The sequence below is a fragment of the Dermacentor albipictus genome, chromosome 7 (assembly GCF_038994185.2).
Source record: "Dermacentor albipictus isolate Rhodes 1998 colony chromosome 7, USDA_Dalb.pri_finalv2, whole genome shotgun sequence".
Taxonomy (NCBI): Eukaryota; Metazoa; Arthropoda; class Arachnida; order Ixodida; family Ixodidae; genus Dermacentor; species Dermacentor albipictus.
Window position 1 is genome coordinate 16,669,895 of NC_091827.1, and position 22,925 is coordinate 16,692,819.

Here is a 22,925-nt window from a genome sequence, read left to right on the forward strand (position 1 = left end):
AAGATTATCTAGAACAAAAAAAGGCTGCTGTATGTTCATAGTGTTTTCCACCCGTAAACGTAATATTGCAGTTTGCGCAGTGTCAAACTTTCGTACGCGTATGCTATTGGGCAAAAAAAAATGGCTGTGGCTTAGGTAAGGTTAAGCCCAGGATGCGAAGCATACTAGCCTTTATTTTAGTTGTTGAACCACTGTTTAGCCTGGTGAACTGCTGTTGCTTGGCTATATTTGGTTCGGCTAGACGAAGAAACAACTCATGCATTACTTCTTCGCCTTCAAGAGTGGAACGCGACAGCGTTCCCGTCGACCCGCCAAGGGGTGTAAGACAATGGGCTACAGGGCAGCGACTACGCGCCCCGCATTGGACGCGGTGAGCGTCGAGCAAAGCAGCGTTCGGCGCGGCAACGAAATGTGCGCCTGAGCAAGAGACGCACGCCTTAGAAACAGCGCGTTTCTAAGGCAACACCGCATTCACTAGAGGCGCTTTTGTACCGCTTTGAAGCGTTGTACTCGTGGCTCAGTGGTAGCGTCTCCGTCCCACACTCCGGAGACCCTGGTTCGATTCCCACCCAGCCCGTCTTGCAAGAGTTGAGCCAAAGCCACTTCTCCTCTGTCGTGACGTCACGGTGTCACGTGATTTCATGGTCACCGCCGCGCCTGAGGAGCTGGGTTGAGCCCTCGTAATATGCTTCGCATAAAAAAAAATCGTTGTTGCGTTTAGGTTTGTCCTGACCTGGAAACGGCGCCCAAGAAACAAGCATGACGCCGCCTGGGGTCCATCGTGTATCTCAAGCGCGGTTCGCAGATGCGATAAACATCTTTGCATAAGCGAGGCGCATTGATGGGAAATGCATATCGTTGTGAGCGGTCAATCGCTAAACGTGGAGAGGCTCCAAAGCAGTCGTATAGTGACGTGTGTCGCTCCCTAGATCAGCGTGGGAGCTCGTCAAATGTATGTCGAAACAAAGCCACGCTCGATACCGACTGATGACCTGTAATTCTGCTTAAAAACGGTCAGTACTCGCCACGAAGCAGCAGCCACGTGACCGAAAGTTCGCAAGATAAGCGCTCCGACTGTATGGCATCCGAGAATGGGCGCCGCGCGTATCCCATCTCTGAGGCCTCGATGACGATTTATTGGCATTCTCTTTGAAAGGGGGCGGTGAGAAATAGTCACCTAGCCTGCTTGATTAAATCAGGTATGCTGTACATGTTTTCCACCCTAGCGTTTATGTGTACATCTCCTTAATCTCTCTCTCTCTCTTTCGATACTGTCTTATCTACCGCGTAGCTCTACCTGTGCCGGTGCATGATGTGGTCCTATTAGCATCTTCCTTGCTTTTTTTTTTTCACCAGTACTCCGAACGTCTCTTGTTTGTCTCGACTGCTGACCGACTGATGCTTCCGTACACATCCAAGCGCTTCTGGAAGGTGTACGTTGTGTATGCTGGTATCGCTGGGTGAATTCCTTCGCATTCCATTAGAATGCGTTGATTGGTCTCCAGATTTGGAATGGGTCAGCCAGCGCCACTCACGGCTTTGACAGCGGGTGTGAAAGCGCCGCTATTACAGCCCGCAGGAAGTGACGTACGAGCCAGACTCAGCCTGAACCGAGTCATAATGGCTGCTAGCTACTTTTCACATAACCGAACCAAACCTAACGTAACCAGCGTGATATATATATATATATATATATATATATATATATATATATATATATATATATATATATATATATATATATATATATATATATATATATATATAGCATGCCGTGGGCCATACGGGAATAGACGTCATATCCGTTACACTGTACATGGTTTCCTGGCACACATTTATAGAGCACCTGTCGTCTGCTACTGGTTAATATGAACGCTGCTCATGCGTGTGGTTGCTTTGACGCAACCACTTTGATTAAGCTATGACTCGGTTGTTTTTATAAATCTAATTGAGATGAAGTGATATTTCGCAGCAGTTCTCTAAACAGGGCGTCGTGTTGTCGCAGGGCCACATCTACGCCATGGGCGGTTTCGACGGCCGTGCTCGCCTTAAGACGGTGGAGCGGTACGACGTAAAGAAAAATCGGTGGTCCATGGTGGCCGACATGAACGAGGTCCGCAGCGACGCCAGCGCCGCAGCGGCCTGCGGACGCATCTACATGTGAGGTCGCTTTTGGGATTAAGAAAAAAAAAAAAGAACTGGCTTTCGAATCGCTCGTGCGAAGTCATGGCTTGTGTTTTGGATGTATTCACTGAAATCGATGCAATGTGGAATTCTGCTCCGGCTCAGGCAGGGTGGATTTCTTTGCTATGTGTTTTCACAACGATGATGGTTGAGTTAGCTAACCTTGAAAACGGGGAGATCGCACGTACCACGACGTCCCATCATGCCATAGATGTTTTATGCAAGTTTTATTTCGTTCAACTCTGCGGTTAGTGTACTACTTTTTATTCGCCGTTACTTTGGTCGAACGTAGCATAAGAATTAATACGTAACCAGAGGATAATGTAATCATGTGGTTATTATATTCACCGCTCCAATCATTCTTGCATAGATGTGTAGCTGTCCCCGCAGTATTTATTATTATTATTATTTTCTTTCTTGCCCGCTGCTCGCAAGTCAGCTTCTTCTCTAAGCCCCTTGTAATGTATTCGCGTTCCTAAACGAGACGTCCCTTAGCTTAAAAACAAATTGCGCTTCAATAATCGGGGTGTCCGAGACCTGCAGTGCGCGTGATGTTTCCCGCATGCGGCTCCCGATCTCTGAGGCCGTTCAATAATGCCGCATGGTGTATCCTACACAATGAGGAGCTGTCCCGGAGAAACACGCCTTCGTGCCAGTGCATACGCGTAGTCGTCGAGAGCAGCAGATGTTCATTAAATTCTAGTTAAGGAATCGCCGCGGAGCCTCACTGTCTATAGTACCGCGTCAGCCGAGGGACAGCATGAGACAGCCAAGAAACGGCGCCACCATCGACTTTGCTAGAGTTCTATTGATTTCAATGGAGGAGCACCGAATGTGAAGCCCAGGTGTAAGGGAAGGGCTAATGGTTCCCGGGCTTGCATTTGCCGATCCCATGCTGTGTGGTGCGGTCGACATTGGATGTTATACCCTTGTCAAGCGGGCTAGTCAAGTGCACTTACGGACAGTGCACTTCGGGACCTTGAGTCACACTTTAGGCTACGTGGTGCTAAACGGGAAAACAGAGCGCACTCGTATTAAAAAAAAATGGCGACAGATTAAAGCCGTGTTCTTAGAAGATGTAGATTAAAACAAAAAATAAAAACTTCTAAAAAGCGATCGCATCAGTTTTATTATAAACAACTAACGATCGTAATCTATATTTACTCAACAAAAAATGAAAGTATACTTATTATAAGAGTGTTGCAAGTCAAGGCCGGCCAAGACGAATGCCTAGCCAATCCAGAACAAGATGGTGGCGCGCGACGAGGCGGCATTTCATCCTGCTTGAACAGAATGTCAGCGAGTTATGCTCTGATTATTTTGCTAAGAGCTGTTCAACAGCTACAATTAACTTCTGCGTCCTTTTTTCTGTGCATTACATTTTGTAGCGTTGAAACCGCTGGCGGCGAGGCTACGTACTCAACCAGCAAAGTGTGTTCCGTGAACGCACTCTGACCGGAGTGCACTCTTCTGCGAGTACACTCAGCTTGCGACGTTTAGATTTGGGAAAGTGCACTTGAAACCGAGTGCACTCTCCGTAAGTGCACTTAACTTGCCCGCTTGACAGGGGTGGCAATCACCGGTCTTTTTGAAGAGTATTAGTGGGTCCGCTTGGGAAATATGCAAATTAAACAGTACGCGGAGACATGGGCTGGGCGTCCTTCGAAGCTCGCAAAATGTGCATCGAAGAACGTCTGAGCAGTACAAATGAGAATATATGAGCGGCTAGTTATCTTAAATACCTGTACATGAAAAATAAGATGTGGAAGCTACAACGAACAGGCTTAACGCTAGCGTCGTGACCTTTGGCACTGAAAAATGTGGTTAACATAGTCAGCTGTAGAGAAAGTGCACAGTGAATTGGCACAATACAACGGAAGTCGGCTATGGAGTTGTATCGAACCACAAGGAATCAAATCAGAAAGAAAAAAGTTTAGGAAGGCGGTGCCCTGGCTGTTCGAATTAAAGAAGAAGAAGAAGAAGAAGTTTATTTTTACCACATAAGTACACTAATACATACAAAGCGGTATGGATGGCTGGATAAAAGCTGCATAACGGCAGCTTGACTAGTCCCACCTCCCCATGAACAACAGGCAGCAACATGGCAAGATATTCGTAGTACATTCTTGTGGCAAGGTCAATATATACATATTCACAGACGCATATATATACACACATTAATACACACACACACACACACACACACACACACACATACATATATATATATATATATATATATATATATATATATATATATATATATATATATATATATATATATATATATATATATATATATATATATATATATATATATATATATATATATATATATATATATATATATATATATATATGCATATATATACACACACATGCATATACGCATACATGTATGCATGAAAACCAGAAATGACAACTTAGAAATAGCAAAGAAATACTTTCCAACCGACATACCAAAAAGTTAATTATTCACAGAAATTTTTGCAGTAATGTGCTCTTGGATATATGGCGTATGTTTACATCATTTAGACTATATTTGTTATGTGTAGAGGGAAGACAGTATAGGAGAGTGCTTGAAGGCCATAGTTAGTCCGAGGGCGCGGGACTTCCCAGTGTTCCGTATATCGATTTAGGCGAAAAGAAGGAATCCGCTGCAAGTTCGCGATGTTTATGATATGATTAGTACCCTTAATCATGTCACGTTTAAAGGAACACATAAGTTCATACTCATAAAGGCGGTCTACACGTAAAATCTTGAACTTCCGGCATATGTCACGCGTATGTCCATTGTAAGGTAAGTCTGAAATAGCACGTAAGGCATTCTTTAGAACCGAAACTAAATTACCTAATGATTTCTTAGTACTATTTGACCAGACCAGGTTACAATAGCGCAGGTGAGAAGCAAATAGTGTGTTATAAACCATAAGTTTCTGCGGTATTGGTAGTAGCCTCTGGCATCTGCGCAACATACCTAACGCTGTGCTAAGTTCATTTCGTAAGTGATCGGTGTGGTGGTCCCATAGCATCAATTCATGGAAGATAACACCCAATGTTTTTGCTGTAGCGGAAAGTTCTATTTTTGTGTCATTGAGTGTGAGGCATTGGGTGAGATCACAAGGCGTCGACTTCGCTCTAAAGAGGACCGCTTTTGTCTTGGAGCAGTTTAACTGGAGCGAATTTTTTACAGACGAGTTATATATTTTGTGAAGTATTTCATTTGCAAAATTGATGAGTTGATCCTCCTTAGTTCCTGAGAAGAATAAACTAGTATCATCTGCGTAAATAATATAGGTAAACGAAACATCAATATTAACTATGTCATTTATGTAAATGATAAATAGAAGTGGTCCCAATATGCTACCTTGAGGCATGCCTCGCTTAATAAGTTTAAATGAAGATAATTTTCTATTTATTGACACGCATTGCTTTCTATTGGTTATGTAACTTCTAATTAAATCTAAAACTATTCCGCGTGTGCCATAACAATTCAATTTTTCTAATAGTGTTCCATGGTTAATTCTGTCAAAAGCTTTTGAGAAATCTAGGAATACTCCCAATGTTAGTTTCCTCGCCTCTATATTTTTCAAAATTAGCTCCTTTTGTTTAAGAAGAGCAGTTTCAGTCGAGCAGCCTGACCTGAAGCCATATTGACATGGTGTTAAAACAGAATACTTGTTAAAAAAGGCAGTCATCCTAAGGAGAATAATTTTTTCTAAACCTTTTGAAAACAGTGGAAGAATTGAGATTGGTCTATAGTTACTTAAGTTTTCCGTTTCTCCGCCTTTGTAAACCACAGCTACCCTTGCGATTTTCATCTGTTGGGGAAAAATGCCAGAGGTTAGGGAGATGTTGTAAATGTGAGTGAGGCAAGGGGTGAGCAGGTCAATAACAAAAAGAATTGGCTGTATTTTTAATCCGTGCACATCCTCACTTTTAGATCGCCTAAAATTTTTGAACACATTTAAAACCTCAGTGTCATCAGTCTCATCAATATACAAAGAATGTGTAAGGGGACTGGGCAAATACATCAAGGCATCTTGATCATAAGTGCTTTCAACTAGAGAGGCAAAATAATCATTAAATTTATTGGCGAGTGCTTCATCTTTAAGAACCTCATTACCAACCTTGAGCTCTTTAATAGTACTGGCGGGTCGCCTTGATGATATAACAGAATTCAGCTTATTCCAAGTCTGTTTTGCATCAACGATACCATCGAACATGGAGTAGTAATAGTCGCATTTAGCTTGTTTTTTGCAGCTTAGTCAGATTATTTCGATATTTCTTAAACTGCTTCAAATCTTCTGGGTCACGGCTATTCAAAAACGCATGGTACAGCCTATTCTTTTCATTTATCATTTTGATTAGCTTAGAGGAGATCCATGGCTTGCGAGCGTGTTTAGGTTTTTTTACGTGCCTGTAAGGAAAGTGTTTTTGGTATACTGTGCACACGATCTTAATGAAGTGGTCATAGGCGCTATCAGGTGATGAAGAGGAAAGTATGTCATCCCAGCTCAACGAGCTTATTTCGTCACGAAAGCAAGAAAGAGATTGTGAATTAATGTCTTGGACATAAATGTCTGATTTCACCGGGTGCCTCTGTTTAATTTCAACCGTAGTAATTAGGCAAATTGGCAAATGATCGCTGATAGCGATACTTATCGGACCATGGTGTAGTAGGTTAGCAGAATTTGTTATAAATAGATCTGTCAAGGTGGCTGTAGCAGCTGTAATGCGAGTTGGGGTAGTTATAACATTTGAAAGGCCATGCGAAAGAAGTAGATTTGACAGGTCAGTTTGTTTGCTAGTCTTTGTGAGCATGTCAATGTTGAGGTCACCTCCGAGTACTAATGCACAATTATTTTTATTAAAAAACCAAAAGAATTCATCTAAATATTGAAGAAACTTGTTGATGTTGCCCTGAGGAGGCCTATACACAACAGTAAATAGAGAGTTTTTGAATTTTAAACACAGAATTTCAATGTCTTCACAGCATCGAGACCATTCATCAATATACTGATAGCCAATACTTGTTTCCACATGTATGCATACACCGCCGCCTCTAGTTTCTCTCTATATATAGGCCACATTATACCCATCAATATGCACAATATCGGTGTCATTGCGGTACCAAGTTTCAGTCAACATAATGACAGAAAATTTAAATTTAAATTCATCTAGAAAATTCCACAATTCGTCTTCTTTAGAACGGGCTGACTGTATGTTCATATGCAGGAAACTCAGAGTCGATAGGCGCTGATGCGCCACAATCGTGCTTAATTCAGAGGGACTAGTACATTTCAGAGCCATTTTAAAACTTAATTCTCGGGAAAAAAAAAAGACAGCCATTGGAATGTAGAAACAGTGCCGTTGGCATAGACGAATAAGGCGCTATATTATGCAAGACCAACTGCCGAAGAGAATATTAAGGGGAATTAATTTTTATGTGGGTGACGCCCTCAACCGCAACACTGTAGCAAGCAAGAACAAATGAGTGCAATACTGATGTACTATAGACGTTAAGGTGTACAATATTGGTCAAAAGGTTAACGTTCATAACAAAAACTGTTTCCTACAGTAGTTTAGAGCTCACATACATAAGGACACTATCAGGCGCATTTGCTAGGTACGAAACCACATAGATTCGGAAAATGTGTGTGGGTGTCTGAAGAATCGCTCGGTTAACTGTTTTCAAAAATATCGAGAAAAGCAAGAAGAACCATAGGTTCCTACTGCATGGCACGTGCAAATGCCGCAGATTCCACTGAACGTAGCTATTAAAATGAGAGGCGTATAAATTAACACACATAGCCAGATGAAATACACATAGGGTGAGCACAACTACCAACTTTTTTATTAGGCCTTCGAAATTCGCCTATATTGCTGCAGACGACACCTTGAAGACCTGCGCAAAACTGCAACAGAACAGATGGAAAACGGGAATGAAACAGATAAATGGTTTTCCGCGTTCATGTCACAGGTTCCACCAAGGCGCTTTCTAAGTGGTACTTGATGCATATGCAATCGATTCTAGTTAACTTTACCTGGAATAATTCGACTTTTCGCTTAATTCGAACGCACTGAAAATACCCGGCAAGATAATATACATTCTTATGGAAGGAATACTCGCTTAGTTCGAACGCGATAGCCTGTCTTTTCGGTTGATTCGTCCATCAAAGGTGTCCCCTCACGTGCTTAGTGGTTAATAAAACATTAAAACATTCAGAACACAAGAAATTCACCAGACGGCGCTGTTCTTTTGTCTCTGCTGAGCATTTTATCAGCGCCGACGACATTGTCGAGGTTTGTGGACCACACACGGACGACGGCACTGACAGGAGTGCGACAGGCCAAAGCTGAGACAGCGTTTAAATATGTCAGTGCTTTTTGACGCATCCTGGTTGATTCGCGCTTCAAGGGGAACAAGGAAAGGACTACAAACTACATCAGGCAATATAAAGGAAACAATGTTGAGTCGGTTAATTTTCGCAGCTGTTTTTTAACTTGATAGCTCGGATAACTCGACCAAATATTGGTGTTCTCGCAAGGGTCAACATAACGACAGTCGACAGTATCTCCGTTGTTTCTTTCTTTCTTTCTTTCTTTCTTTCTTTCTTTCTTTCTTTCTTTCTTTCTTTCTTTCTTTCTTTCTTTCTTTCTTTCTTTCTTTCTTTCTTTCTTTCTTTCTTTCTTTTCTTCTTTCTTTCTTTCTTTCTTTCTTTCTTTCTTTCTTTCTTTAGAGATATGTGCATCAGTGACAGTAGTGGCAGGGCATGGACAGTAGGTGCATCAGGTATATCGACAGGAAGTACTCGTCCTTTGTATACTTCATCTGAGTATGCGCATTGACCTGCTCCCTTCTAATATTTATGTTCCACCCCCTAGCCCAACAAGAACTACTACCGTTGAACATGTTCTGGTAAAGGGTTAGAGTATCCATGCAGCGCTCAAAGTGGAAGTTTTTAGCTTTCCGGAAGGTTTAAATTTCGATATCAGTCAGGGCAACGTAAAAAAGCCTTTCGTGGAGATAGATTGGCGCAACAAAAGGGAGAAAACGCATTGAAATTGAGGCAAACTTTTGAATCAAGCAATCCGTCTTCATTTCATTCATTTCTCTTTGTTTCTTTTCTGTATTCTAAACATGACTCGCGAACCATGGTTCACTCGCCACATTCCGTAGTATGGGTAGTTTGCTATTGCGTTCGAACTAAACGAGATTTATATTATCTTGCCGGGTCTTTTCAGTGCGTTCGAATAAAGCGAAATTTGAATTGACCGAGTCCAATATTAACTGGAGTCGACTGTATATGCATAAAGTACCACTTAGAAGGCGCCTTGGTGGGACTTGAGACGTGAACGCAGAAAACCATTTGTCTGTTTCATTTCCATTTTCCGTCTGTTCCATTGCAGTTCTGCGCAGGTTTTCGTGGCGTCGTCTGTAGTAATAAAGGCGAAGTTCGAAGGCCTGATAAAGAAGTTCTTCGTATTCACGCAGTACAAGGGTCAATAGAGAATTTTAGTGCGTCCGGTATTCCGGCAAGCGCGGGTGGTTTGCCGGATGAGCAGAGGCGTAAACGGGAGCGGCCAGATTGCTGGCGCCAGCTGGTGGTGCAAAGCTGAACCACACAAACACAGAGCCAATTACTATATTCTGCATAGCTGCTGGTGTAAATTTTTGACAGCGCCATAATCGTGTTCAAAATTACGCCGCTGCCGTAAATTTGCACCAGCAGCGAAGCAGAATATAGTAGGTTAATGGAATTTTAGCTCTGTGTTTGTGCGGTTAAGCTCTACGCCACCAGGCGGCTGCACCGCTCCGGCCGTTCATGTTTACGCCCCGCCCATCCGGCAATCCGCCCAAACCACTCCCGTTTGCCGGAATAGCGGACAAGCTAAAAGTCCCTAATAATAATCCTAGGATGAGAACGCTATCCCCACAGTGCACTTAATATGATGGCGAAGATGAATGATTACGACATTACCCCTCTCACACAGCGCGGGCGGATACACGGGTCGAGTGACTCTGGACACCGTGGAGTGTTATGACCCGTCGACTGACGCCTGGACTCTGGTGCTGACTTTGCCGTTTATTTGTCAAGGCCTCAAGGCGGTCGCCCACAAGAACATGATCTACCTCATCGGCGGCTACGGCTTCCATGGATATATGTCCTCCAGTACGCCTTTATTCGCTAGTTAGCACTCTAGCCACTGTCGGAAGGTTTCAACAATGTTAGTTATTATTTGTGCTATAGACAATACGCGCAATTCTATACCGTGCTCCCGTCAAGTTGTGACTCATATTTTACTTGGAATACTTCAAAGGCCCAAACGAAAAAGGGCTTTACACAACGTTTGGGCTATTACGGTAGAGTTGATTGTTATATATATAGCTGTCCGATCGTTGCTTTGAAGTTGATGGTACTGTAGAAGTAGAGTGGTCAGGAGGAAGGCCATAATCCAATGTTGGGCAGTCTAGACAAAAAAAAAGAAAGAAAGGAAAGAAAGAAAGAAAGAAAGGAAAACAAAGAAAAGTGCGCAGTGGCGCAAGCAGATGGCGTGCACGTATAGCTTTTCCGCGTTTTACGCGATCTGAATGACGATGGGGTTGCTTAATGGCTAGAGCACGAGGTGCAGGATGCGCGATAAAACTTGAAGAACAGGCACAAACGATAGAGCTGTGCAACGGTGTGATGGAAAGCTTGCAAGGTTAGTAGGAGACTTAAGTTAAAATCTGTAGAAACCATGTTTCACGATTTCGCAAAGATTTTATAGCACTTTAATAAAGTTGCATTGATGAAGCATCCAAAACGGCGCATGCGTCTTTACGTTTCGGTCTGATCAATCTCTGGTAGGTGAGTAGTCTGACGGTAAGCGCTGCTAGATAAAGGTTTCTACGCAGACAAAAAAGAACGCGGCTAGCTTCGCTAGCGGCGTGCATGAAGTGAAGAGACCATGTTAAATCTGACGACAAATTGACAGCTGGATGCTTGTATGCACTTACATATGAAATTCAGGTGTTGTTAAAGAGATCTTTTAGCGCTGAGTGGAATTTCCGGCGATGAAAGGAAAGCAGCAATGCGTTGCTCGTGTTCAAGGGCATCAGTCATTTGTTACACCAGGTTTCAATTTAATGAAGGCCAGATTGAAGCGAGTGAACATCAGATGCGTTGTTAATTGGACGATAAATGACGCAGTCGTCTGCGATGAGTATCATGTTGGAAGAAATGCTACCCAGGAAATCATCCATATTAATTAAATATAGCAGTGAGCCAAGTACTGTACCCTGAGGCACGCCTGAAATAACAGGGCGCAAGGGATAAGACTGATTTGCGAAAACGAATTGCTGGTGGTTAGTTAACAAGTCACGAATCCACTGAAAAACAATATGATCGAGGTTGTAAGCACGTTCTTTTTTTTTAGAAAGAGGCGTCTATGGAGGAAATTTGTTAAATGCTTTCGGCAAATCTAGAAAAAGAACGCCAACCAGTGCATTTACGCCAACGCCAGAGCTAGCGTCGTTAACAAGCAGCGCAGGTTGAGTATTGCAGGAAACACTTTTCTCTAAACCACGTTGAAATTCATTGAAAAAAAAATTCAGAGATGTTAAAAATTTAACTACGTGCGAATAGATAGTATGTTGCATTACTTTTGTGCGTATTCCTGTCAGGGATATAGGGCGATAATTTTTTGAACGAAGATGCGGGCACCTTTGTTTGGGACCGGAATGACTTTGCCCACCTTCCAGTCTGTGGGACCAGTCCAAGTGAAAGAAATTGCTGAAACACATGCCGACAGGATCACACTTGTCACACTTTTGGTATCCTTCGATATTTTAGCGCTGATGCCATCTATAGCAGTGGATGATGTCAGCTTTACTGAATCTATGACCTTGACAACATCATTGGTGTTAGTTGCATTATTTGAGAAGAGCTACCGCTAATTAGGGGACATTTGTTCTTATTTAGGGCGTATATTTCACACTAATCATGTGAAAAATAAGCATCGTGTTTACAGGGTCGGCTTGAGTGACGTGCGGCTGATGCGTGGGACAAGCACTGTGCACACACACGTTCGTAGGCCCTTTGGGACGATCCACCGCGTGGCGAAAAAAAGAATAAGCGCTACGCAACGAATTGCCCGCAACTCTGATCAGATTAGTCCAACTAGGAAAAGTGAAACGCGTCTGAGCCCGCCGAGTCACTATAGATGCTCTCATGAATACCTTCGAAGTGTATTTTCTGCTGTGACAGGCAGCAGAGCGCACGCAATGTGTCCCTGAAGACCTTCTGCCTCTTCCTCATAATCGCCGCCACTTCTTGGGCTTAAATGTGATGCACCTATAAGGACGACGGCTAATGGCAGGACCTAATTTAAAGTCACGATTAGGTGGATGGCCTTTGATATGTGTAGGGTGTACTAGATTGGGGGGAGTGGGTCCAGCGGACGCCACGGCAAGCGCAGAGTGTTATGCAAAAAAAAAAAAGAATGGAGGACGCTTAAGCTTCGCTTTTAAGAGTGGATCACGATATCATTAAAAGATCCCTGACTGCTTCTCACGCTTCCCGGCAACTGCAGCTCATGTAACCGTAATGTTTACCGGGAAACGCTGCCGGCGAAAGCTATGCACGAAGGCGAGCTTTCTGGTAGAAATGCGACCTCTCGCATGGGCAGTGGATGCGCGGAGAGCGCGCCATCTGGACGTGTTGCAAGGAGCCGGGCGCGCCACTCTGCGAATGGCAGAAAGGCTGGGAAATGGGTTTGTGTTTTAGTTTCCGCGCAACAGAATTATATTTTCTCGTATATTCAAACTCTAAGAAAAAGTTTACACCCTTTGAATCATATATCTTGCCACACAACAATCGACGACATCTGTCTAGTCCACATTTCCTTTCTTTAACGCTGCGAGCCCGGTACTTTCCAGTAACGAACGGCATGCACGTTATCAGCATGACATAGCATTGCCTACAGGAAAGTAGCGGGCACGGCGTTTTCAAGAAAGGAAAAGCAATCAAAGCACATGACGATTATTGTTGTGTGGCAGATATACACCCCAAAGGGGGTAAACTTTTTTTAGAGTAAATATACAATCCGACGCTATCATGTCTGTCTATAGTGTGTGGGTAAGTCATACTTTACGATTTTTCTGACGCATTTTACTTTGAGTAATTCAATTAGTTCAGTAATGTTTCTGCGCTACGCAGAGGGCCTGCGTAGTCGGGGATGCGTTGCTGGGAATTACTTTTCGCGAAAAGACGGTTGGCGCTGGACGCGGGGCGCCGATGCCAAATTTTCTGTGACACGGGCCTCTTAACGCTTTCGCGTTAAAGTGTTGAAATTGCGGTGGCGCTGCCGTCACCATATCCTCAAGCTCCGACTATTTCGGCTACGCCAACTGGATCCGGTGAGCTCGCGCGTCAAGTTGCTGTCGTCTGCTCAGCGCGTCAAGTTGCTGTCGCCTGCTCAGCGCATCGTCGTTCTTGCTTCGCTTGCGATGTTTCCGTCACTCCTTCTCCATTTTCAATACGACGCGTCTGTGTGGAATGCAACCACTGTTTCCGCCAGTGAGAAACAAAACTGGACACAGCAAGGTGAAACGCCTGTCCAAGCTTCATGCAGCTGCGAGAGAGTCTGCGACGTCACACGCGTCCGGCCGGTGCGCGGAGCCGCCCATTCTGGTGAATTCGACTTTGGCGCCACCAACATTTCAATAAAAGACGCTTGATCCCGCGCCCACTCCCCCTACCTAGCAAACTCCAATACATGTGACGAGTTGCGTGCTGTTGGGTTGATGCAAAGACACACTAAAGAGTACTTTTATTCGCGAGTGATATCAGTTGCATCATTCTTATTTCTTTAGTTTTGTTGCAGTGTATTGTAATCCCGCCCTGCTTTAGGTGCCGGCGACTGGCGGTATTAGGTAAATCAAAAAGTATATATATAAACATATTAATTTGTTACATTTTGTTCATTTGGCCGGAAATGGCTTATCAGTTCCTGCTCTCACGGTACACGCGTGTCGGCTCGATTACTATGGCATGATTGGATCTTCGTTCATGTCTTCCTCTTATCGAAAACTAAAGAATTCGGCACGAGCTCGATCGAGGATACCAGCCTTCGCGCATAGTCGCTGCAGGCGTGTCGCACCTTCTGACTGGTTCTCCCGACTTTTGCTTCTCTGTTTTTCCAGTGACGTTGCTGGACATCAGGAGAGCTCGAGTCTCCGACCTTCCCGCCATGCCGCGACCGAAGATGAACTTTGCCGCTGTCGTTCTCGAAGGCCAAATCTACGTTATAGGGGGACATGATGGTAAGATAAGCGTACGCGTCGGTTGACACTACTTGCGGTGCTGCCAGACCATTCTCACTTATTATTATTATTATTTTTTTTTGCAACTACTTGAACGGAACAGTCCAGGAATTTCCACGTCCCCACACGCAAGCCCTATATTCCGGAAGTGTGGTTTTACCATACGGCTCGAAAACAGCAGTATGATGTGATTGCGTACTGCCGTGATCACCATGACCTGCAACTTCGTTTTGATACATTCCTTTGTCCTTTTTTCGTATTTTACCCACATCCTTTTCTGTAAAAAACTTGATTTAGAGTTTAATTAAGATAACTACATCAGCTGCGAGCAAGAGTAAATGAAGAAAAAATTTACGCTATGGAGGCTGGACAAATTTAGTCGACTGGTAGTTTTTTTTTCGCAATACAGCATTGCTGATTCACGTCGAGAAAAGTCTGGGCGTGCGTACCTTTTCTTTGCTCGACGGCCGGCTTTCCTGCAATATGACTGTTTGTGCGGAGAAGCCACCGTTTGCGTGGCTAGACGTTGGCATGACAACGAGAACCGTCGTCATGCATGCAAGAAACGAGCAAAGTCGCACGTGCCGGAGCCGAACGCGATTACTCTAACTTGCGTGTCGGCCGATAACTGCGCCTCACTTCCGACTCATTTACTGTGACCGTATTTATGTGTGTCAAAAGAAAAACAAAAGAACAAGAAAGAAAACGAGAACGAAACATGAGTAGGGAGGAGACATACGCGACTTACAACTGAATTACAGCCGCCCTTTTACCTGTTTTGCTGAAGTTAACTTGCTGTGGCAATTACTGTTCCTCTATTTTCCGTACGTCGCCACCTTTGTGCTGAACTGCTGCAATTCGTCTGCATGCGCACCAACCGAACAACTGCCTGCGACCGCGACGAGAGGACAATGACAAAATGACAGCGACACTTCTCCGACCGGCGTCCGAGAGTGCGAAGCGGCGCCTTCGCAACACGTTCCCGAGTTTGAGGTTGCGGTTTCGATCCCGGACGCGGCGACCGAATTTCGAATGGAGGCGAAATGCGAAAGCACTCGTGCGCTTAGATTTAGGTGTACGTCAACGAACCCCAGGTTGCTTGAGGCTAAGTCAGAGTCGTCCGCTACGGCGTGCCTCTGATTGTGGGCGTGCTTCTCAGCCTGTGGCCTTTTCTGTGTTTTTTGGAGACGCACCTTCCCCTGCGCCACTGACATGTGAGCTATGGCCTGGAACGATAACTGCGCATCCGAAACGATAACTATGTTCGTAATAAGTCCTTTTGGTTGATAGTAAGCGCTCGTCCAATATTGTACGGTGGTGGCTCACGGCGATGGCACAACGGGATCATCAGAATATAGGGGGGTAACCGCCACGCATGCTTAGCGGCTGTGTTCTTGCGCTGCTAAGCACGAGGTCGCGGGATCAAACCTCGGCCACGGCTGCGGCATTTCGATGGGGGGTGAAATGCAAAGACAACCGTATACTTAAATTTAGGTGGGCCTTAAAGATCCCCAGGTGGTCGAAACTAATGCAGTGTCGGCCCAGTACAGCGTGCCGCATAATCATATCGTGGTTTTCGCGTGTGAAACCGCATAATTTCACTTTTTTTTAATTTTAACGTAAGGGGTGTGCACTGACGTCATCGTGGCTGCCATGCTGTAATACTGAGATTGGATTGCGCTTTATCTCTACCACGCTTATCTGCAGCAGCACAGGGGAAACTGTGTACAGCGCACAACAACATAGCGCACGGTGACGTCACGTGAGTACTTCCCTATAAGAGGACATATACGTAGCAGTGGACGGGCGGACACAGCAGACTCCCTTTCGAGCGCTTACTTGCTGTTGAATTAAACGGAACGCTCCTCTAGTGTTTCAAACGTAGTTCTTGCGTCTAACTTGGTGCCACGCTCGGAATGATTGCGGCATGGAACACGAGAACAGGTCACTTTCTTGGTTTTATTTCCCAAGTGATTGATGGAATTGATTGATTGATTGATGGAATTGGTTGATTGATTGATTGATTGATTGATTGATTGATTGATTGATTGATTGATTGATTGATTGATTGATTGATTGATTTTCTAGATTTAACTGCGCTGCTCGGATTTCGTGGAGTGCTTTTTATGTTTTGGCGCCCTAGTTAAAAAGTCTCTGCAGCCTTAACAGTTTGCAGCGTTTTCCGACACGCCGTGTATTCTCAACAGCCCCCTCACGTTCCGCGTCACATTAAGCATAACGAAAATTTCCATATATTAATCTTTAGGAGTATCGCGCGCGAGAAGTTATAATTTTTTCTTCTTACGATATCTTTTACGTCGCTCTTTTTTATCTATGAACAGGAGTCACGACCCAACGGACGGTGGAGCGATACGACATCGAAGCCGGAAAGTGGCACTCGGCTCCCGAAATTGACGTGAGCTGCAGCGCGGCGGCCGCTTTTGTCGTTTGCGACGTGGGCAACGCTGGTAGGTGTCATCGGCATCGTGAGCACGATCATCATCCCAGTTATGTCCAGTTTAACATTGGCAGTAATGATTAGGAGCGTGAAGCGATAATTGCAAAAATTACCGGCTCACGTTGCTATGTGTCACCTTTTCGTCACCTCTGTGTGATGAAAGCACTCCGAAAAAAAAAACAATGCTGATCCAACGAACATATCGGAATTTAAACGTGAAGCGAACCTTTTGTAAAGTTTTTTTGTTTAAATGCTATAACACTGCAGCGCGTTTTGCGGCGTAACGATTACTGCCTTGCCTGCAAGACGCCGAGACCCCGACCACGTGACCCAAGCTAGTGATCGTGGATTACACGTTTACTGGGATAGGCCGAATACACAAATGTATGTCCGTGTTGATTAGTTCCCCACCCCACACCCACCCCCAATGCGTGAGGCTAAGATTAGAACTTATTTCTGTTCTGATCATAACTAACCGCGATGGGCGAAAAAAAAAAAGTCTCAGTTGCCGGAAAGGATGAAATACAGCTTTGAGGTATAACAACCAATAACGTTCGAAGTTTCGCGTGCGCTTCAGACCCTGTGAACGGGCCGCCGATTCAGGACCCCATCAAGATACTGCTGATCCTGCTGCGTGGTTCTGGCGAATTGTTTCAGCTTTGGGTAATTTTTTTTTCAGCATGCCGGGTGTTTGTTTGAGCAATCGATGCGTTTCTTTTTTCGCCTTTATAAATCATGATTTGATGGGGCGGTACGATTCGCTGAGTCTCTCCGCGGGAAAACAGCGTTCGTGTCTCAGTGCCGCCGAATCGAGTTGCGCACAAGGACGCCAGAGACGAACTACTTATGTTGAATTCCAATGGTAGATCGCGAGCGCTCGGCCGGATCACGAACGGAGCGCGTCGCTCCGACTGAGATCGCTCTCATCTGCTCACACCATATCTGCGAAGGGAATGCGTGCGCTCCCGCGGGGGCACTTAGTACAGGAAAATCAAGTGAGAGGGCGCTAGAATAAAGAGAGAGGAACAAGCGCTTGGAAGCGCAACCCACCACCCCATTTCACTGTCCATGTCAGAAGAATCATCACTCGACTTGGAAATTGTGCTGTCTGAGTCGGAGCTGTCTAGGAGCGCGAACAAAATCACACGGCGCGAAGCGGCGTCCACGTTTCCCATGTCGTCCATAGCTGCCCGCGACCGGAAACAGGCAACCGTGACAGGAAGTAGAGGCGGGTGAAGGAAATACGTCACGAGGACTTCCGGTCAAATCTGCCGATTTCGGCGGAGCAAATATTTTTGCTCCACGGAGCAATCCGGGATCAGCGGCTGGTCCCAATCTGCCATTGGAACACACAGCTCACGCTCCCATTGCCATTGGAATAGGATTGCTCCATACAGAGCAGAAAAACTTGATCTGGATCTGCCATTGGAGTTCAACATTAGTGTAGCGATTCGTTGAAGCTCATCAGCAACGTGACGGAGCGTACCGAATCTGTGGCGAGCCGTTGCCGTTGTCCATAGTCAAGTTAACAAACCGTTTTCCTGAGCTTTTTGTCGCGTCTCGAAAGGACCGTCTGTCTATCCGTCTATCTGTCTGTCTGGTCTGGTCACGCATTGTCTCGTCTTGCCTTGTCTCGTAGTGTCTTATCTTGTCTTCTCTTGTCTTGTCTTTTTCATAACGATTCTTTCTTCCTTTCTTTTCTCATTTCTCTATCTAGAGTCGTGGATATGAACCAGCCACGTCGCTTTCGCCTGCGGAATAGATCTACAGCGATCGATCCCGTCTCCCCAATCAAATTAAAAATGTTCCCGCTTGGCTTCGAAACGTTTACATATCTCTCGTTTCTGCCTTCATTTCTCTGTCTTGCGTTATGTATGGGAACCAGGTCTATGTCACCCATTAGTTCTGTGGCATGATGGCATGAAACATCACAAAAATTGGAGGACGCTTAAGCTTCGCCTTCAAGAGTGGAACGCGACAGCGTTCCCGTCGACCCGCCAAGGGGTGGAAGACAATGCGCTACGGCGCAGCGAATACACGCCCCGCATCGGACGCGGTGAGCGTCGAGCAACGCAGCGTTCGGCGCGACAACGAAATGTGCGCCTGAGCAAGCGACGCACGCCTGAGCCTTAGAAACAGCTTGTTTCTAAGACAACACCGCGTTCACTAGAGGCGCTTTTGTACCGCTTTGAAGCATCGAACTCGTGGCTCAGTTAAATAAAGAAAAAAAACTAGTGGCTCAGTGGTAACGTCTCCCTCTCACACTCCGGAGACCTGGTTCGATTCCAACCCAGCCCATATTGCAAGTTGTTTTTTATTCAGGAAGTGCCTGCTGGGATTTATCGCTCATGGCCAACGCCGCCGACACCGACGCCGACGACACCGGCTTTTCTGCAACACGAGCTCCTTAACACTGTCGCGTTAATATATGCGTATGATCTGCATGCTCTTGTCTCTCCTGCAACGCGGTCGATGTAACTCAGTGACCCGGACGCAAACGCCTCTAAGAGGAAATGTGAATTGTTTACTTTAATACTCGAAAATATCACGAAGCAGGACGGAGAGGTTCTGGGTTTTCCTAAATCCCGAGCGCGCTATAAGGCTACGCATTTGTTTTGTATAGGGGTGGCAAGGTATCCTTGCGGGGAGGCAGCGGGGAACTAAATCAGAGGTGAGCGTGGCGTCCAATGGGCTTGCATCTATAGTGTCCTCTAGACGGAACCGCAAGGTTCTCATCAGGCTTTAACTCGCAGGTCGCTTGTGAATAACCCAGGGAATGCACAAATACTCGAGCACGAACACAAAGCTTTGATTAGTACATGCCTGCGTCCTTTTTCGCAATGACTGTGTAGTGACCTTGGCAGCTTTATTTCTCATTTTCACCTGACTGACTTTAGCTTGCGAAAGAAAGGTGACGAATTGACAACATTATACAATGATGTGCATGTGAAGTTTTATGTGTTAGCGTTCGGCAGAGAATGACGTTCCGAACAAGTGCTTAGTATTCAAGGATATAGAGACATTTCCCAGTTCCGAAGTAAGTAACGTAGAGGTGGTATATCTAATACTTGCCTAGTGAAATTATTGATCACATTCTGAACTTATTGTTCAATGTTTTTGTGTCGTGAATGTTGACGTTGAAGCGCTGTGTATTATTACGTTCTTTAGTGCGTGCGATTCTGGATCGCTAATACGGGGCACATGCTTGTCTAGGTATACTTAAAAATTTGCCAACCACGTATCTCCGAATCAGCAGAAAACTGTTCTCTTTACTTCGGATCGGCGTCATATATGCGAATGGCGAGGTGCCCTCGTCGTCTGGTGAGGGGCCGTATAAAAGCTACTAAACACAAGATTAATAATAAAATAGACAACATCCAGCCCTTCACTATGGTCAGGATAGCTTCGTTAGTATGTACTACTGAACTACAACTAATTTGCCAAAGCGAAACGCGGTTGCATTTGGCCTTAGAAGACCCTAAAGAAAAAAGGTAGGTGAATATCTCGTGGCGAAAAGTAAAAGACTACTGGAGTAGTGGCGCAAACGCAGGACACAGGAAGAATGAACGAACGTTATTTCTTCGAAGTTAGATGGTTAATTAGCATCAACCACTGATCTTAAGGACCGACAATGAATGCAGCGGAAAGGTCAAAATAGCTAGCTTGGTATGCCAATGAAGTTATTTCATACATCTATTCAAGCAAACAGAAAGCGTTTATATAGTGCTAATAGCTGTCGGACGTGCGTACACAGCTGTTTGCGCTGTTACATAAACAATATTAAAAAAAAAAGAAACAAAGAGCAAAGCGGGCTTTGTTAAAGGGGGCTTCACCACGTTTGCAGTTAGCTTGAGGAGAAGCCTACTGTAGTGGTCATTCTCGTTATCGTAATTTAATTATTCGTGCATGCCGCTTGATTTAAAACCACTTGCTTTCTTCTACTGATAAAGAACATCAGAGAAAAAATAACATGATCGGAAATACAACGTGAAATCAGTGACGTCACACTGACGTACCTGCAATAAAGTTTCGACGTCATGTTCAATAATCGATATTTCCCTTTCCAAGAAAAATCTGCTTACAGCACTAAAATAACGAAAATAAGAGTTTTGAAGGTATGCTTTATCAGTGCGCGCTGATTTGTCGATTATCTTTAGTGTCCCTTTCATACACGTAGCCTGCACATTTGTACAGCATTTGTACAACTTCGCCCCCTGTCCCCCACTGGGCGTTTTACAGCACAAAGAACGCGCGTTAATGATCCCGTGGCAACAACCACATTTTTTTTTCCTTCGCCACGCTACGAAAGAAAGTCAAATCCTACCCATGGCAACGGGTGGGTAACAGAAAACCGCGTCGACGAGACGAAAGCGCGACGCGACACGCTCGAAATGACACTTGACACTTTCGAACGGGCGTGAATGAGGGCACCGGAGCCGCAATTTGCATGCAAAATCACCCGATACCGCACGGGCGAGCCACTGTTGCCACGCCCGCCCACCTCGGCTCGCGTTTGTTCATCGCACGTCGCGCGCGGCACCAAGCGAGACATTTTGCGACCGTTCCCCTGAAATTACAGCCCGTTCAGTTCGCTCCCCCTCCCCCCCCCCCCCCTGCAGGAACATTAACAGCTTCGTTGAAAAAAAAAACGATGAACAAAACAAAGCAAAGTCAAACAACAGAGACAGAACACTGACCGAGGCGCGTCGTTGCGGTCACCTCGGCGCGCGTTGCCGGCTAAATAATTCATGAAGCCGCCGCGGCGCGGCGGTGAAACGCTCTGGCGCTTGTCGCGAGATGGCGCTAGCTGACAAACCACCGTCGACACGCGCACGGCCCTGAAAACCGCTCGCCCTATCGACGCGATGATCATCGTCGGCTCCCCCACCCCCAACCGTCACGACACTGGCCGTCGTGTCAAGTATTCTCTATTTGGTTCTTGTTGCGCGCTTGTGTGCTTGACTTCAGACAGACAGAAAGAAAGAAAACGAGGCTCTTCGTATTGACGCTCTTAATATGTTATGAACTCCGTCTACGGTCCCCGGTCTTTATGTACGCAACGCTTCCGAGTTATCGTCGGTGCCCTCTAGCCGGTCACGCGAGAAGTCACCCCACGGGTAAAGTGATGGGTGTTAGAAAGTGGCGCGGGTGCAGCAAGTGTGTGCGTATACTTGCTGCAGAAAGCGAGAAATCGTGAGGGCGTTGGGGCGACGAGACGACTATAGAGCGACCGGTAATCGAACACTGCGCCCATATATGTGTGTGTGTGTGTGTGTGTGTGTGTGTGTGTGTGTGTGTGTGTGTGTGTGCCGGCTACCACGTGATCGTGTCCCTGATGCCGAACTCTAAAGCTGAAAGACGTGGCGAGAGACTTATATGAGTGTCTGTTTGTATGTATATTGAGAACTGTAAGACGGTTATCTAAAAGAAATCGAGTCTACGAATAAACGGTTCAGAAGGAGCGCAAATTGTCGGGGACGGAGAGGAGACCAACAAACGTGCTCCCCTGTCAAGATAATGAAACGCTTTCGAGGTTGATCGGATGTAATGGGTGTCTTATCACTGCAACTGTTCTTTGATCTTTTCTTTTTCGTCTTTGACTGTGTTCGTTGTTCGGAAGCCACGCTTACTTTTCCTTTCTCCTTCCTTTCTTTTTATTTCTATTAGGATATTCGCGCAGTAATGCGCGTATCTGGTGTGAGATTTCTGGCGCGAAATTTGTTTTTGTAACGGGTATACACCCCTCTGCGTCAGTCTTTCTCACTCTCCCTGTTTTCTGTGGTTTCGAAGGCGTTCGGGCGATCGCCAGTGAAAAATTGAATTTTAAATGCGAAGCCCACGCTCTGTGGAAGTGTCCTCATGATGACTGCTTTTCACCGTAGTTTCGACCTTTAGAGCTATATCCTCGCACGCAATCTTCAAGTCAGGCGCAATCTTCAAGTCAGGTTGTCCTGTATGGAATAGTTTTTTTTT

The 22,925-nt window shown here is 45.3% G+C and overlaps 1 protein-coding gene across 3 annotated transcripts in view; it reads left to right on the plus strand.

Moving 5' to 3' along the window:
* Nucleotides 1-22,925, plus strand: part of LOC139047718 (kelch-like protein 10) — a 60,691-nt gene that overhangs the window by 11,058 nt on the left and 26,708 nt on the right. The window contains exons 8-12 of one of the 3 annotated variants that reach the window (XM_070521704.1): nt 2,006-2,160; nt 10,183-10,361; nt 14,375-14,494; nt 16,837-16,962; nt 18,670-18,776. In XM_070521704.1, coding sequence (XP_070377805.1) covers nt 2,006-2,160; nt 10,183-10,361; nt 14,375-14,494; nt 16,837-16,962; nt 18,670-18,683 — 594 coding nt within the window. In that variant the 3' untranslated portion in view covers nt 18,684-18,776. Of the gene's footprint in view, nt 1-2,005; nt 2,161-10,182; nt 10,362-14,374; nt 14,495-16,836; nt 16,963-18,669; nt 18,777-22,925 lie in introns of those variants that run through there. The other 2 variants (XR_011507334.1, XM_070521703.1) reach the window with 2 other exon arrangements.